The 13,979-nt window shown below is 52.0% G+C and overlaps 1 protein-coding gene across 7 annotated transcripts in view; it reads right to left on the bottom strand.

Moving 5' to 3' along the window:
* Positions 1–13,979, bottom strand: part of KCNQ1 (potassium voltage-gated channel subfamily Q member 1) — a 344,780-nt gene that overhangs the window by 179,541 nt on the left and 151,260 nt on the right. For all 7 annotated transcript variants that reach the window (XM_070228554.1, XM_070228556.1, XM_070228555.1 and 4 more), the window contains 1 exon segment: positions 9,873–9,993. In XM_070228554.1, the coding sequence (XP_070084655.1) occupies positions 9,873–9,993 (121 nt within the window).

Genomic DNA, 13,979 nt, shown 5'->3' with positions numbered 1-13,979 from the left:
TGGGTTGGGATTGGTAGTCCCCCTGCCCTGGTCTTGCTCACTGGGGTCTCCTGACTGAGTACCATGAGGTCCTGCTGTGACAATAGGCCAACTTCACTGCCCCTTCTGGCCAGTCCTGACCCCATGTTTTGGTGTTCATGCAATGCCTCAATTCCATCAGCCTTTCCTTCCAGGCATGGCCTGCATAGGACTCAACTGGGGAACACTGTTATTCCCTGTCCCTGGGGAGGGCCTGCATGTGGGAGAAGCAGCATGATAAGGAGCAGGGTGTGGCCAGGCCCAGGGCCTCGAGGAGGTACCTGTGCTGCTCTCCTAGCAGTTCGGTGACTGGGCATGGTGCTCAGGGAAGTGCCCCAGCAGGCCACCAGGATTCGGGTCACTTGGCCCAGACCTGATGAAGGGGGCGGTCTGGGCCTGGTGCAGGCGAGAGCATTGGCCTGCTAGAGAAGACAGGCCCTGCTGAGACAGCAAAGGAGCACAGGATTTAAAGTCAGGAGCCTGGGGCCTGGCCCTGGCGCTGCCCACAGCTAGCGTGTCCTCTGGGTAAGGTCCTCTTGTCTCTGGTCTTGGGGCTCCCATTTCCCAGTCTATCCATCTCCTGACACCTACAGGGATATTTTCCCAGCCCAAACCCAGGCCAGGTGGTCTGATGAAGTCTACTTCCTGGTGCCGGAGACAGGCAGGCTCCCAGGTACTGCCACGGACTGTGGGGATCACTGGGGAGAGCATCTCAAGTGAAGCCCTCTGAGCCCCTGGGGACGGTCTCACGCTGCCCCCACACACATACACATACACACCAGCCCAAGCTTAATCAAGCTGGAGCCAGTTTTTCTGAGCATTGCTCCATCCAAGTCCATCCCTATCTCATGACCATGGCCCCCCTGCTCTTGCTGCTGGCCTCTCCTGACAACCAGGCCCCCATAAGCTTCCACCTGGAGCCCACACACCTGGCTGGGGGAGTTATGGGGCAGTTCAAAAAGAAAAGCAGAAAAAAAGCATTCAAGTGTTTGAAACTGGAAGAGATTCAATTTAATTTAACAAATTCAGACATGAACCTAAAGAAAACATTGGGAAACAAGCCCACCTCCAAAAGGCCCAAGAGGAAGGATTAGGTGGGAGAAAGGTCTCCTTGGGGCAGCGGATGGCTGCCTAATCTGGGCCGTGGAGTGGAGGACACTGGTCCCCACTGCACACCAGGCTGGGCCAGAGGGACAAGCCCAGAACATGCTCAAGGACTTTAGGCCAAAGGTCCTGTTGTGACCTTACCCCGCGCTTTATATCCCAGATATAGAGATCAGCTACCTGAGGAACTCAGTGGGGGCCCAGCAGCTGGCTGCCTGGTGCTTCCATGTCCTCTCCAGGGGCCTGGCTCTCTGGAGGGAGCAGGCTCAGGCCCATAACCACAAGTGAGGCTGTGGGGAAGGACCCTGAGTGTGTGTGTGTGTGTGTGTGTGTGTGCGCGCGCGCGTGCGCGTGCGCTCTGAACAGCCTTACCGACTCTCCCACTTCCCAAATACCCTCTAACTGCTTTGCAAAGTCACCTCACTCTTTGCCTCAGTTTCCCTAACAAGGCACCATAGGACACTGTTGTGAAGGATTATACTTTGGGTGCAGGGTGGTCTGATGGTTCAGTTCCAAAGTCTTAGAAGACAAATCAGGTAGTCAGAATTACTCTCTGTGATGAGAACAAATGGCAGAAGCACATCGGGGCACTGTGACTGCTGTGGGGCATGGCCCTCTGAACCCCATCCTGAGTGTGGGGGCCAGCTTTCTCCCTGCTTATCCACAGGAACCCCTTCCCCATTGACGAGAGGCTGTGGGCTGTGGACCTGCAGATTTCCCCTGCTTCCAGCCCATCCTGAGGCCAGGGGCTCTGGGGCCTCTAAGTACATTTTGTTAAGGACAACACCTAATGGCCACACGCTGTGATTCCATCTGTATCTCATGGAAACTTGTGACCCAGCAGTTTCAGAAGCTCTCAGGCCAAGTAAGGGATGTCCCCATGGGGTTTCCCATTACAAGGTGACATTTTCTACTGGCTAACATTTATCAGGCACTTTCCCAAATCAGTTACACGGCCGATGCCTGACCCTATCTCCTCAAGGCCTCACACCAGCACCACAAGACACATCCCCAGTGTCTACAAGAGGACATTGAGGCTCAGAGAGGGGAGGTGACTGGCCCAGCATCCCACGGGCAAGAAGAAATGACCCCAGCTGGCCAGGGTTCCCTGGCAGACAGTGTCCCTAGGCTTGGTGAACACATACCAAACAGCAGCTGACAAGGAGTAGATCTCAGACAAGGTGTGCATGACCACTGCACTGGAATCCACAGGACACAGTAAGAGGAGTGAACCAAGACCTGATAAACGAGGGACGTGTTAAGAACACAGTTCCAAAGACTCCATATTGTAAAGATGTCTGCTCTCCCCTTACTCGTCTAGAGAGCCACCGCACCTACAGGAGGTTTTTCTATGGCAGTTAGCACGTGGATGGAGAGATGGGCCACACAACGACAGCCAAGCCAGTCGTGAGGCAGGAGAACTGGCCAGAGCTGGCATGACCAGCTGTCAAGACCTGTTATCAAGCTACAGTGATAAAGAAGCATGGCCCTGGCAAAAGAGAAAACTAAAATCTGACCGATGGAAGTGAACAGGGTGCACAAACAGCCCCACCTAGACAGTAAGCTGGTTTGTGACGATGCTGACGTGGCAGGGCAGGGGAGAGAGGATGGTTTTTTCAATAAAGGGTACTGAGTCAAACTGGATATGTAAGTGGGGGAAAAAGTATACCTTGACCTCAGCCTCACATTGGACACAAAAATCGATTCCAGATGGACTGCAGATCTACATGTGAAAGGTAAGCTAATAAAGCTTTAGAAAAAAACAGAATATCTTTATGACCTTGGAGTAGTCAAAGTTTCTTAACTAGGACACAAACAGCACTAAACAGAAAGGAAATGTTGGATTAACTGAATCCTGTTAAAATTAAGGCCTTCTGTTCGTCAAAAGATACCCTCAGGAGAGGAAAAGGGCGTTCTGCAGAGGGGGAGTGCCGTTTATCTGGAATTCGTAGATATATATGTATTTCTGATAAATGACTCATATCCAGGATATGTAAAGATAGAAATAACTACAAATCAATAAGAAGAGACAACCCAAAATAAAACAGGCAGAAGATGTAGGCATTTTACAAAGGACAACATCCAACTAAATAATAGTAACACGGGAAAGGGTTCAACTGTCTTAGCCATCAGGTTACTGCAAATTAAAATCATAATTTGATGCCACTAGACAGCCATCAGCACGGCTAAAAAGAAATGATGGAAAATGCCAAGTGTCATTGAGGACATGGAGGCCAGAATCCGCTATGCTGCTGGTGGGAGGGAAAATGGGCACGCCTACTTTGGGAACTAAAAGTGAACATGGCCATCCCGCGACCCGGCAGGTCCACACCTAGGCATATCCTCACCAGAAATGCAGCCCATTTGTTCACCAAAAAGCCTGTACAGAATATTCCTCACACTGATGATAACAACCCCACACTGGAAACTGTCCAAGTGGCCACCGACAGTAGAACGAATAAACAAAGTGTAGGCCGTTCACACGGTGGAGTGCCAGCTGGCAGGGGGAGAGAGAACTGCTCTCCTCAGCCATACGCGAGTCTCATAGGAAGTTCAGACATGCAGGTGTGTGCCTGTGCGAGTCCATCTATAGAAAGTTCAAGAATGGGCGAAGCTGAATCCTGCTGCTAGAAGCCAGGACAGTGGTTACCCCTGGGCATCACTGACAGGAAGCGGGAGCACAAGGCCTTCCTGAGAGGCTCTGCTGTCTCACCTGGGTGCTGGTTACGTGAGTCCTAGGGGGTGAAATGCATTGAGCTGTACACTTGAGACCTGTGTACGTGTTTGTATGTACTTCATGCTTCAACAAAGAAGTTGAAAACATAAAGCTCTATATACGAGGACAATCCTTTCTAAGCCTAACTTGAGAGACGGACAGTGTGGGCCTCGAGAGGGGCTGGGTCTGGCCCCCAACTCTCCCTAACCCCTGCTCAGGGGACCTGTGCCTCTGGCCTGCAGACCAGGCTGCCTCAGGGCTCAGTCTCCTCTTCTAGGTTTAGGCAGAGCACACGTGGGAGCTGTGTGGGACCACCCCCCAACCACCAGAAGTGTCTCCATAGCAACACCAGTGCAATTTGTGAAGTCATTTTGTCCTCCAGCCACCTCTAGTGTATGGACGTTGTCCTCTCCCTAACATCCTCCAACACTGTTGCCAGGTCCAGGCCATTCTCACTGAGGATGTGTGCACAGTGGAGAGGGCTGAGCCCGGGTCCCAACAACGCCTGGGCCTGGGGTTATTGTGATGGCTGCTGAGGAAGTAAGAAGCCTGCTAGTTTTCCTCTGGGCCTTCTACCTAGACAGCAGGCCCACTCCCTGGAGCAGTGGCCCCACGAGGCCAGCCGCATCCTCCTCACATGCTCAGATGGAGGAAGTGAGGCTCCCCAAGGTTAGGGGGCCTCTGGGGGCTGGTTCGCAGCTGGGCCAGTGCAGGCTGGGAGCCAGATTGAGGGCATCCGATTCCCAGTCCCGTCTCTTTCCCACTGAGCCACTCCGCCTCGCTTTTAATTTAATTAGGAGAACATTTAATCCCCCCGTGCATTTCAGAGACGGGTTTGAGCCTGGCTGGGACTGTGAGGCTCTGACAGGGAGCCTGTGACTCATGCAGCTTCGCATAGCCCTCCCGGGCGGGCTCCCATGGGGCTTCCTTGGCACCTCGTGCAGACAGAGGTGGTCTGGAGCTCCAAAGAAGACGGGACAATGGTCTGGAAAGACAAACTGGTCTCATCTGTTCCTGGCAAGCCCCCTCCCTTGTCCCCCTGGACACTGGCCCCAGAATGGCCTCTCCATCCTTTCCCACCAAGGTTTGCAGGGTGAGAAACAAAGTGAGGAGCTCAGGCTCTTGCAGGGGTACAGTGCCTGGTGCCTCCTTGGGTCCAGGGGGGGTGGGCTGCAGTGGGCCCTGGGTATGTCTGAAATGTTCTAGGCAAAGCTGGTCTCATCAAAAGAGCTAGCCCTGGGTCCACGGAGCCAAGAGCGGGGCTGAGCTTTGTGACATTTGCCCCCATTTCCAGAAGGCATGGGGCTGGCCCTGGCCTCGCTGACAAACGCAGAATTCAGGAGACATTAGTAGTGATGTGGATGAAAGCCAGGCCACAGCGGCCTCGCTGGAAAAGAGAAACTTGAACGTTTTGGCGTGAGATTCTGCAGGGTCCAGGAGAAAGTTGAAGACATGGAAATTCTAATTAACGCACACAGGGCTGGTTTTGCTCAAGGATCTACAGGCTGTCATGTTGCAGGAGGCCCGCAAGCACATGCTTGCTGGGGAGGTGCTCACGGTCACCTGGTGGGGGCCCTGCAGTGCCCTAGCCTCGGCCCTGCCTCCCATGCCTGCCTTTCCTGGAAGGCCCCTGGCCCTTCCCGGGCCCATCTCAGTGGACAGGGTGCTGCCCTACACTCTCCGCCTGCAGAGCAGAATGGGGAGTGGCTAATAAACATGAGCTGAGTCTCGCCCATCCAAGATGCCATGACAGAAGAGATGGAGGGGACCAGGGACCAACTCTTCTGGGGGGACCCTTTTGGGAAACCATAGGCTGCTGTGCTCATGGAGGGCCTGGCCTCTTGCACCATCTGTCTTGGGCATCCATGTGCAACTGATGGGGCAGATGTGAATTCCAAGCCAGTCCTCGCTGACTCTGCAGCTGGGGAGGGGACTTCATGGAAATGGCTGCAATCTCCCAAGGTTGCTGGGAGAAGGGTACCCAGGCCACTTCCGCTAACAGCCCAGAGCTCAGAACCACAGATCCTCATGCCGAGGCCAGTTCTAACCCTGCCATCCCAGGCCCTGTGTGCTAGCACCCATGCCGAGCTTGCTTCATGTCCCCCTTGGGAGGGACTGGCCAGGCTTTGGCTGAGGGGATCCTGTCTGCCTTGGGCAGGAGCAGCAGTCTTAGAGCTCCTTTTGGCCTGGGGCTTTAGGGATGCTGGCGAGGGAGAGGTGGAGAGGAGCTACACACTCCCTGCTCCCTAGGAGCTGAGGGCCAGGCAGGGAGACAGACCCCCAAAAAGGGTCCCAGGCGCCGTACTGAAGGCTCAGGGAGCTGGTACCGAGGGCCTCTAGAGCTGGAGGAGGATGCGGCCGCCTGGCCCGCAGGCATCCTGGCTGAGGCAGGGACGCCTTAGCAGACATCGGAAAGATGAGTAGGAATCTGATGGCTGCAATGAGTGACAAGGGCGTTCCAGATAGGGACACAATGTTCAAGGCAAGGGATGCACAAATGGGTGGGTGCCTCCCCCCACCCCACCACCACTATCCTGCCAGTGACTCTCCGTGGGCAGAAGACAGTGGGTGAAGCAGGATCCCCGGAACTCATCTCAGCTCTTATTGGGGTACAGGGCTCTCCTCCCCTGGTGGGGAGCTCCCTTGGTCCCCCATACTGTACTCTATATGCCCTGTTTCTACCTTACACTTGCCCCTTGGAAGCCCTGTGGCAAGGCTCTGGGTAGGGGGGACAGAGCGCAGGGAGCTTGAGGCAGACAGGCTCCCTTCTGGCCCTGCTGGACCCAGAAGACTATCTCCCTGAAAGCTGTGTGGGAAGCTGCATGTGCCAGAGCTGGGTGAGGGCCCTGGGACTGCACAGGGACACTGGGATTTGCCTACAGAGCTGGCGTGGCTGAAGCCACCGTCTCCCCAGCCTACTACACCCTGGCCCCTGCTCGCTGGCGGCTCCCTAGTTTTGGACCAGGCTTGCTTGCAGACCCCGGGCCCCCCACCCCTCACTCCACCAATGGCCAACAGGCCCCGGAAAAAGGAGCTTCGCCCAGCCCCAGGGACCTTCCCGTAATCAAGGCTGCAGTGACCTCACCTCCCTGGGGCCCTGCGGGCGGGGAGAGCTTGAGATGGAAACAAAATGTGTCTTTATTTATGCTTTTAATTTGAATTCTGGAACTGGCCCAACGTGGTAATACATTTAACATCAGTAAAATGCTGAAGAAAAATGGATCTGTTTTTCAGTAACTGCCTCCCACCCACTCTGCCCCCTGCAAGACCCCCATGCACATCCCTGTCCCTTGGACACACACATCAGGGCGTGCACCTCTCTTCCTCTCTTGGGGTCCACAGAGCTGGGCTGCTCGTGGGAGCCACGTCCCTGAGCAGCTGGAGCCGAGTTTAATTAGGGGCATCAATCACCAGGTCGGCCGTGCAGGAGGCAGAGGAATGCGGCCCCAGCATAGGCACAAAGGCCTGGCCTGCCTTCCCGCCCCAAAGGTCGGTGTAGCCTTGAGTAAACACGGTGCCCACCGGGGCTACCTCCTCCTCCAGCCATGGTGGTGGGCCCTCTGCTCAGCCTGCAGCTGGGTTCTGAGGCCCTGACACCACTTTCATTGGCCTGCATCCTACCGTTCCGACCAGAGCTCCTCAAGGGACGGTACCCCAACTACTGAGGAGGCAGGCTCACAGATCCCCTGCCATCTCAGCCTTGACTCTGCCCTGACCAGAGCACAGTGCCTCCAGGTGGCCCCTCAGCTGAAATCTCGGTCTCCCTGCTCCCAGCCACAACCAAAGACCCCTCATCCGTGCACCACGCCTGGGCTCCTTCCTACCTTGCTCACATCCGCTGCTTCTGGACGGGTCTGCACTGGGAAAGACATTCGCAGGTTAGGGTGGGAACCCAGTCAGGTGAAGACTGGTGTTTTGGCCTTACCTAGGCCCAGCCAGCACTGGAGGTGACAGAAGACACTCCTTTCCTACAACCAACTGGCCAAAGTGTGGGAATGCTGGCCTAAGAAGTCCCATAGCAGGCTCTCTGGATGATGATGCAGCAGGCCCACTGCAAGCAGAGAGCTTGGGGCGTTTCCGGTCTGATGGCCTCTGTCTCGTAGGAGGAGGACAAGAAGTGGCCAAGCGCCCCTGACGATGCAGCTACACTGGCTTGCGTTGCCTCCTGGGGCTCCCTGGGCAGATGGGCAGCCTCTGGCCCCAAGAAGCTTGGTGTGTGCCAGCGTGGACAGCCCTCACCTCAAAAGGGGTGACTGCCCAAAGCAGTGGTGGGCCATCTCAGACTCCAGTCTTTCACCACCCTCACCCTGGGCCTCAGAGCCCAGGGAGCTGATGAGGCCTGACTGCCCGGCTGGATGGGTGGTGAGTGACAACCCTGTCCTCCCAGGGTGCAACTCCTTGGATCTACAACCTGGGGGCTGGGCCACGGCTGAGAGAATGACAGAAAATGAGCTCTGACAGGAGAGAGGCCAGGAAGACAAGAAGGGGCAGGCTGAGGCCTGGGTGGTGTCCAACCACACGAGGTTTGTAGTTCTCAGCGGGCTCTTGACTGCCCTTGCTCTGAGCAGGCACTGCCACCTGTGTTGCACACAATACCAGCTACAAAACTCCAACTTTTACCACTTTGGTATCTCTTCATGCCCTGGACTCTGTACAGGCCTCAGCCAAAGTGGTAAGCTGGCGTTCTGCCTTCAGGCGCTGACACGTACCTGCACAACCCGCTGCTGCTCACACCTCTGCACTGCCCATTTATCAAGTGAGCCTGGCAGGTCATCTCCAGGACGGACCCAGAGTTCAGAGCCCCATTCCTTGGGGTAACTCAGAAGCCTGCTCTGGTGCTGAGTCCACGAGGACAAGTCACCCCTGCTTCCCAGTGATCCGGTTGGCTTCCACCAAGACCTGTGAACACTTCTTATGTACACCCTGCCAACCACGGGGTGCTGCCAACCTCTCTGTGAGCCTGGGGGACCTGGAAAGATGGCGAGCGGGTCCTGTCTGGTCAGAATACCACCTCGAGACAACCCTATCCTTCTCTCATTCTGCTACCTGACTCTACCAGTCCTCAGGTCACATGAGCAGCCAGGAGACCCTGTAATTCGGGTCCCAACTTCCTCAGTTACCTACCAGGCAAAAGCCACACCTGGCTGGCAGCAATGGCAGCAGGCCTAGGGCCTCACTCTGACACAGGCACACATGGTTCAGGACAACCTCAAGACCCCTAGAAAGCCTGGAGAGCCTGATACCCTTTAGGGAGCTGTCTGTAGAGAGAAGGAAAGAGTGCCGGCAAGTGCCCCTGGGAAGGGCTGAGAGTGCCGCTTACACATCCCGGAACAGAAAGACTTCTCAGGGGATCCCCAGTGGGGTGGCAGCCAGAATGGGCCCGAATGCCCTGCTGACCCCGCCACAGGCTATCACCGCTGGGTGCCCTGGCAGGGAGTACCGAGTCACATGTCACAGGGGAATCACACCACGGCTGGGCCCCCGGGATTGGCCTGGCGATGCCGTGACGGCGGGGGAGGACGGGCATGCATCCCAGGCCAGCTGTGCCTCCGGGGAAGGCCAACTGGAAGGCGTGGAAAATCAGCCATTTCCTCCACCTGAAGGAGCCCCTGAGGACAGCAGCGGCAACTGGCAGACAGCACTCGGCATCTGCCCCGTGCCTTGGGCCAGGGTTCCACGGGGAAGTGCTGAAAAACAAAGTCGTCTCTTTTTGGGGGGCGTGGGAGGGGGCTAGGGGAGAGAAAAACAATCTTCTCAGACGCTCGAAGCACGAAAACAAGTGGAAAATGATCAGTCTGGTTTTCCATAAGTCAAAACAAGAGGATCATGTTCCCAGACTCGGCGGGAAATGCCCCTGCTCCCCTCCTCGCCTGGTGCCCAGGCACTGGGGCCAGCCCATGGTGGCTGGTAGCCCCAGGTTGCTGAGGGCAGGCAGCAAGTGGTGGGTGCTGGGTGAGTAGACCCAAGTCCCAGCATTGAGCCCTTTGAGCCCTATACTCCTCTGCCCATCATCCACGGGCAAGTGGGCACTCACTGTGACACGTGGGTGATGGGAGCCAGCAGCGTCTCCCCTTCCAGGTCCAGGTCCTCAGCAAAGCTGTTGGTTCTCATGAAATGGGCCGTGCTCACTTCTAGCAGCGTGGGGCTCTTCTTCACTGCGGGGAAAGTTGTGGCCATGTTAGGCATCTGGAAGGCTTGATGGCAAAGGGGCTCAGGGCTGGCTAGAGCTGGACTCAGATGCCCACCCCAACCTGCCAACCTGGCCATGGGACAGACCTGTAAACCATGACCCTCCCCGCAGATGGACAAGATGCCCACTCGCAGGGCCAGGTGAGGAGTAGAGATGGTGCACGAAGCCTCAGTGCCGAGGATCTGGGCAGGCTAAGATGACCCCCACGTGCCTGAGGCCTCAATGGCTGAAGGCCAGTGATGCCTCCTTAGAATGAGGACTGTGCCTGGGCTGAGCTCAGGTGTCCAGGTGTCTCTCCAGGTTCACACTTGACATTTCAGGTCAAGAATAAAGCTACTGACCAGCATAAGTCTGGTAAGAGAAACTGATTCCTACCACCAGGCCATCACTCATGTGGACAGAGGGTTTGCGACGCCCCAGTGAAGACCCAGGGTGGTAGGACTACTGCCTACAAGGAATCACAAGCCCGGGAGGGTGGGACAGCCACAGAGCTCCTGGCCCCTCACTCAGGCCACGATGCCACATCCACCACCCACACCCCAAGGGAGGCACAGGAACCACCCTAACAGCTGCTGTAACATTCAGATTCCTGGGCCCACCCTCAGCAATCTGACGCTGGTGCTCAGGGGTGACTAAGAATATGTTTTAGTCCCCTGATTATCAATCTGAACTTTTTCTTCATATAAAATTTTTATTGTAAAAGTATTAAGTACTTGTAAAAAGTGAAACAACTCAAAGATTTACGAAGGCCTTCCTCCTCTGTGGTCACCAGTGTTAACTGCCACCTGGATTCCTAGCTCATCCCTCTCTGCTCATCATAGCAGCTGACACCAGGTAGGACTTGCTTTTATGCACATGTGATGGCTCTGTTCTTGTCACTTTGTTCCTGTCACTCTACAACATGCTCATCTCATTTTTCTACAGGTATACAGACATGGATCTAAGTCTTATTTTAATAGTTGTGTAGAAGTCCGTAGTTTAGATCTCCCACAGTTCTCTCCATTCCATGTTTGACGGACACTCAGGCTCCATTAGCTTTAAGCCACTGCTTTAAGATGACGCACCACCCATCTTTATGAAAACCTGACACTGCAGCAGGTGAGCGAGTGCTTCCTTGGTAATTTTAATAGATGTTGCTGGATTGTTTTCCCAAGAATGTAGCAATTCAGATTCCACCAGCAGCGTGTGAATGTGCCAGCTTCCCCACATCCATGACCTAACCAGCTGTTGGCAGCCTTTGCAGGGCCCGCCAAGCGTGGATGAAGACTGGGATGCTGTTTTTCCTTCTGCGCTGAGCGCCTTTTATGGCTCAGAGGCTGTTTGGATTTCCTCCTACGGAATTGTCTGTTCATATCATTTGCTCATTTTTGCTTGTCGATTTGTAGGAATTTTTTATATATTAGAGATGTTAACCCTGTGTCACATGAGGCCCAGATCTCCTCCCCAGGCTATCTTTGTTATTTTAACCTTAATTATTTGGTTGTTTCTATCATAGAAATGTTTTCTGTTTTTAAACTGACACCTATTTTTTTGCATTTTTAAAAAGGAAGGTTTTCTCATCCCAAAGTAATACAACTGTCTCTTAAATTTAGTTGTAATATAAATTTGTGAATGTGTGTGTGTAAATTTTAAAACATTTACCATTTCTGCCTAATATTGTGGGATATCATCAACAATCAGAAGATGAAAGTGTAAAAGGTATTGTATACAATCTTACTAAAAAAACTAAAGTAAAACAAACTATAAAATTTCAAAGAAAACATAGAAGAAAATCTCTGGACCTTGGATTTGGCAATGAGTTTTGATGTACGACACCAAAAGCTCAGTCATTAAGGGGAAAAAAATTGAAAAATTGGACTTTATCAAAATTAAAAGCATTTGTTCTACAAAAGACACTGCTGAGGGAATGAAAAGACAAGCCTCTGAGTTGGAGAAAATGTTTATACGGCACCTCTCTGGTCAAGGACTTGAATCCAGAATATATAAAGAACTCTTGCAACTTGACAACAAGAAAGCCAATGACCCAATTTTAAGAAGGGATTACAAATAAGCACGTGAAGAGATGCTCAATTCAATCAACATCAATTATTAGAGAAATGCTATTGAAATCCACAATGAGCTACCACTACACCCATATAGAATGGCTAAAATTAAAAAGTGGTGTCGATTTTAGATATTTGGAAAAAATAAAGTTAGAGCCTTACTTCTCAGCTTACATTAAAAAAAAACAAAAGAAAAAAACGTTGAAGCCTGATAACATCAAACACAAGGATGCAGAGCAACTGGAACTCTCACATGTTTGCTGGTGGGAGTGCAAAATGTGCAGCCATGTGGGGAAAGAGTGGCAGTTTCTCATAAAGTTAAACATACACTTACCATGTGACCCAGTGGTCCCTCCCATATATTTACCCAAGTGAATTGAAAATTTATGTTCACAAAAATCTGTACATAAATACGTATAGCAGCTTCACTCAAATTCCCAAAACCTGAAAACAACCAAGATGTACTTCAATAGGTGAGTGGATAAACAAACTGTGGTACATCTATACAATGGAATACCATCCAGCAATCAAAAGAAATGAACTAAGGAGTCATGCAACAATATGGATGAATCTCAAATGCATTTTGCTAAGCAGTGAAAGAAGCCAGATGCAAAAGGCTACATATTATATGACATTCTAGAAAAGGCAAAACTACATAAAGGGACATAAAACAGGTCAATGGCTGCTAGTGTTTAGGGGAGGGGGAGTACTTGACTTCAAAAGGGTTGCATGAGGGAACTTTCAGAGCTATGGAACGTCTCTGTATAATGCTGTGGTGGTGGATACGTGACCTCAGGGATTTGTCAAAACTCATAGAACTGTACATCTCCAGGAGCGAATTTTACTGTGGACAAACTAAAAAAAATCAAGAGACCGTTGGAGGATCCTAGGATGGAGAGTAGACTGACGAGTGAATTCTGGGTTAACGAATGTATGACAGTGCTGAAAGGGGAGGGGAAGAAGGAGCTGGCCTACAAAGCCTCAGTAACAATCTTTTGACCAGACACGGTATGGCTAAAGTTAACAAACTATCATAAACCCACTATTGTAGTTGGTAGGTTTGTTTCTCATAGGGGTACTATGTGTTCATGCGGGTTAAACAAATAAATCATAGATAATGGGAGCCAGGTTTCTCACTGCTACAGAAAACAAGTAACAGACCGAGTCGGGGGGTATGAATAAACTCTGTGATCAGAAACATCATATGAATTCATATTTAGCTTAATGTAGACACAGAAATAAATATAGATATGTGTGTATACTCAGGTTATATACATACATATACTTCCTAGCTCTGTCCACTGACAGGCCCTAGAAGTAGTGACAACCCTGGAGCAATGGGCACACCCAGTGCCCAGATCCTGGCTTCTAAATACCATTCTCAATCCAATGGCCAAAGCTAGGATAATGTGAGCAACAAAATAAATAATAATAGCATTGGATTATAGCTCAAAAAAGAAATATTCCTGAGTCCATACTGATTCAGGTTAACAAATAAATAATTGGAGGAGCAGGACAAATCTTCCTTACGGAAGAATTCCAAATAATAATTGTAGAAAGAAGGAGAAAAATAGAAAACCACCATTAGGACACCACAATGATATTTGCTGCAGGCAAGATCCCTGGATCAGTGCTAAAATTAGTCGGTGAAACTTTAACAGGTAATTTCAAAGTTTCTCCCCTCAAATATTTATTCATTGCTATGTTGGTTTTAACATAGGTACACCAATTCTTTGATACTCTCTCTTGCTGGAGGTAGACTATAACTCTCCTCCCCTTGAATGTCGGCTGGACACAGTGACTTGCTTCTTATGACTAGACCATGGAAAGGAAAAAAGTAACTTGATGGTGGCGGAACCTAGCTGACATCGCCTTAACCAAGCGTGTCAAGGTTAACATCACCAGTGAC

The sequence above is a fragment of the Equus caballus genome, chromosome 12 (assembly GCF_041296265.1).
Source record: "Equus caballus isolate H_3958 breed thoroughbred chromosome 12, TB-T2T, whole genome shotgun sequence".
Lineage (NCBI taxonomy): Eukaryota > Metazoa > Chordata > Mammalia > Perissodactyla > Equidae > Equus > Equus caballus.
This window is presented reverse-complemented; position numbering and strand designations above follow the sequence as displayed.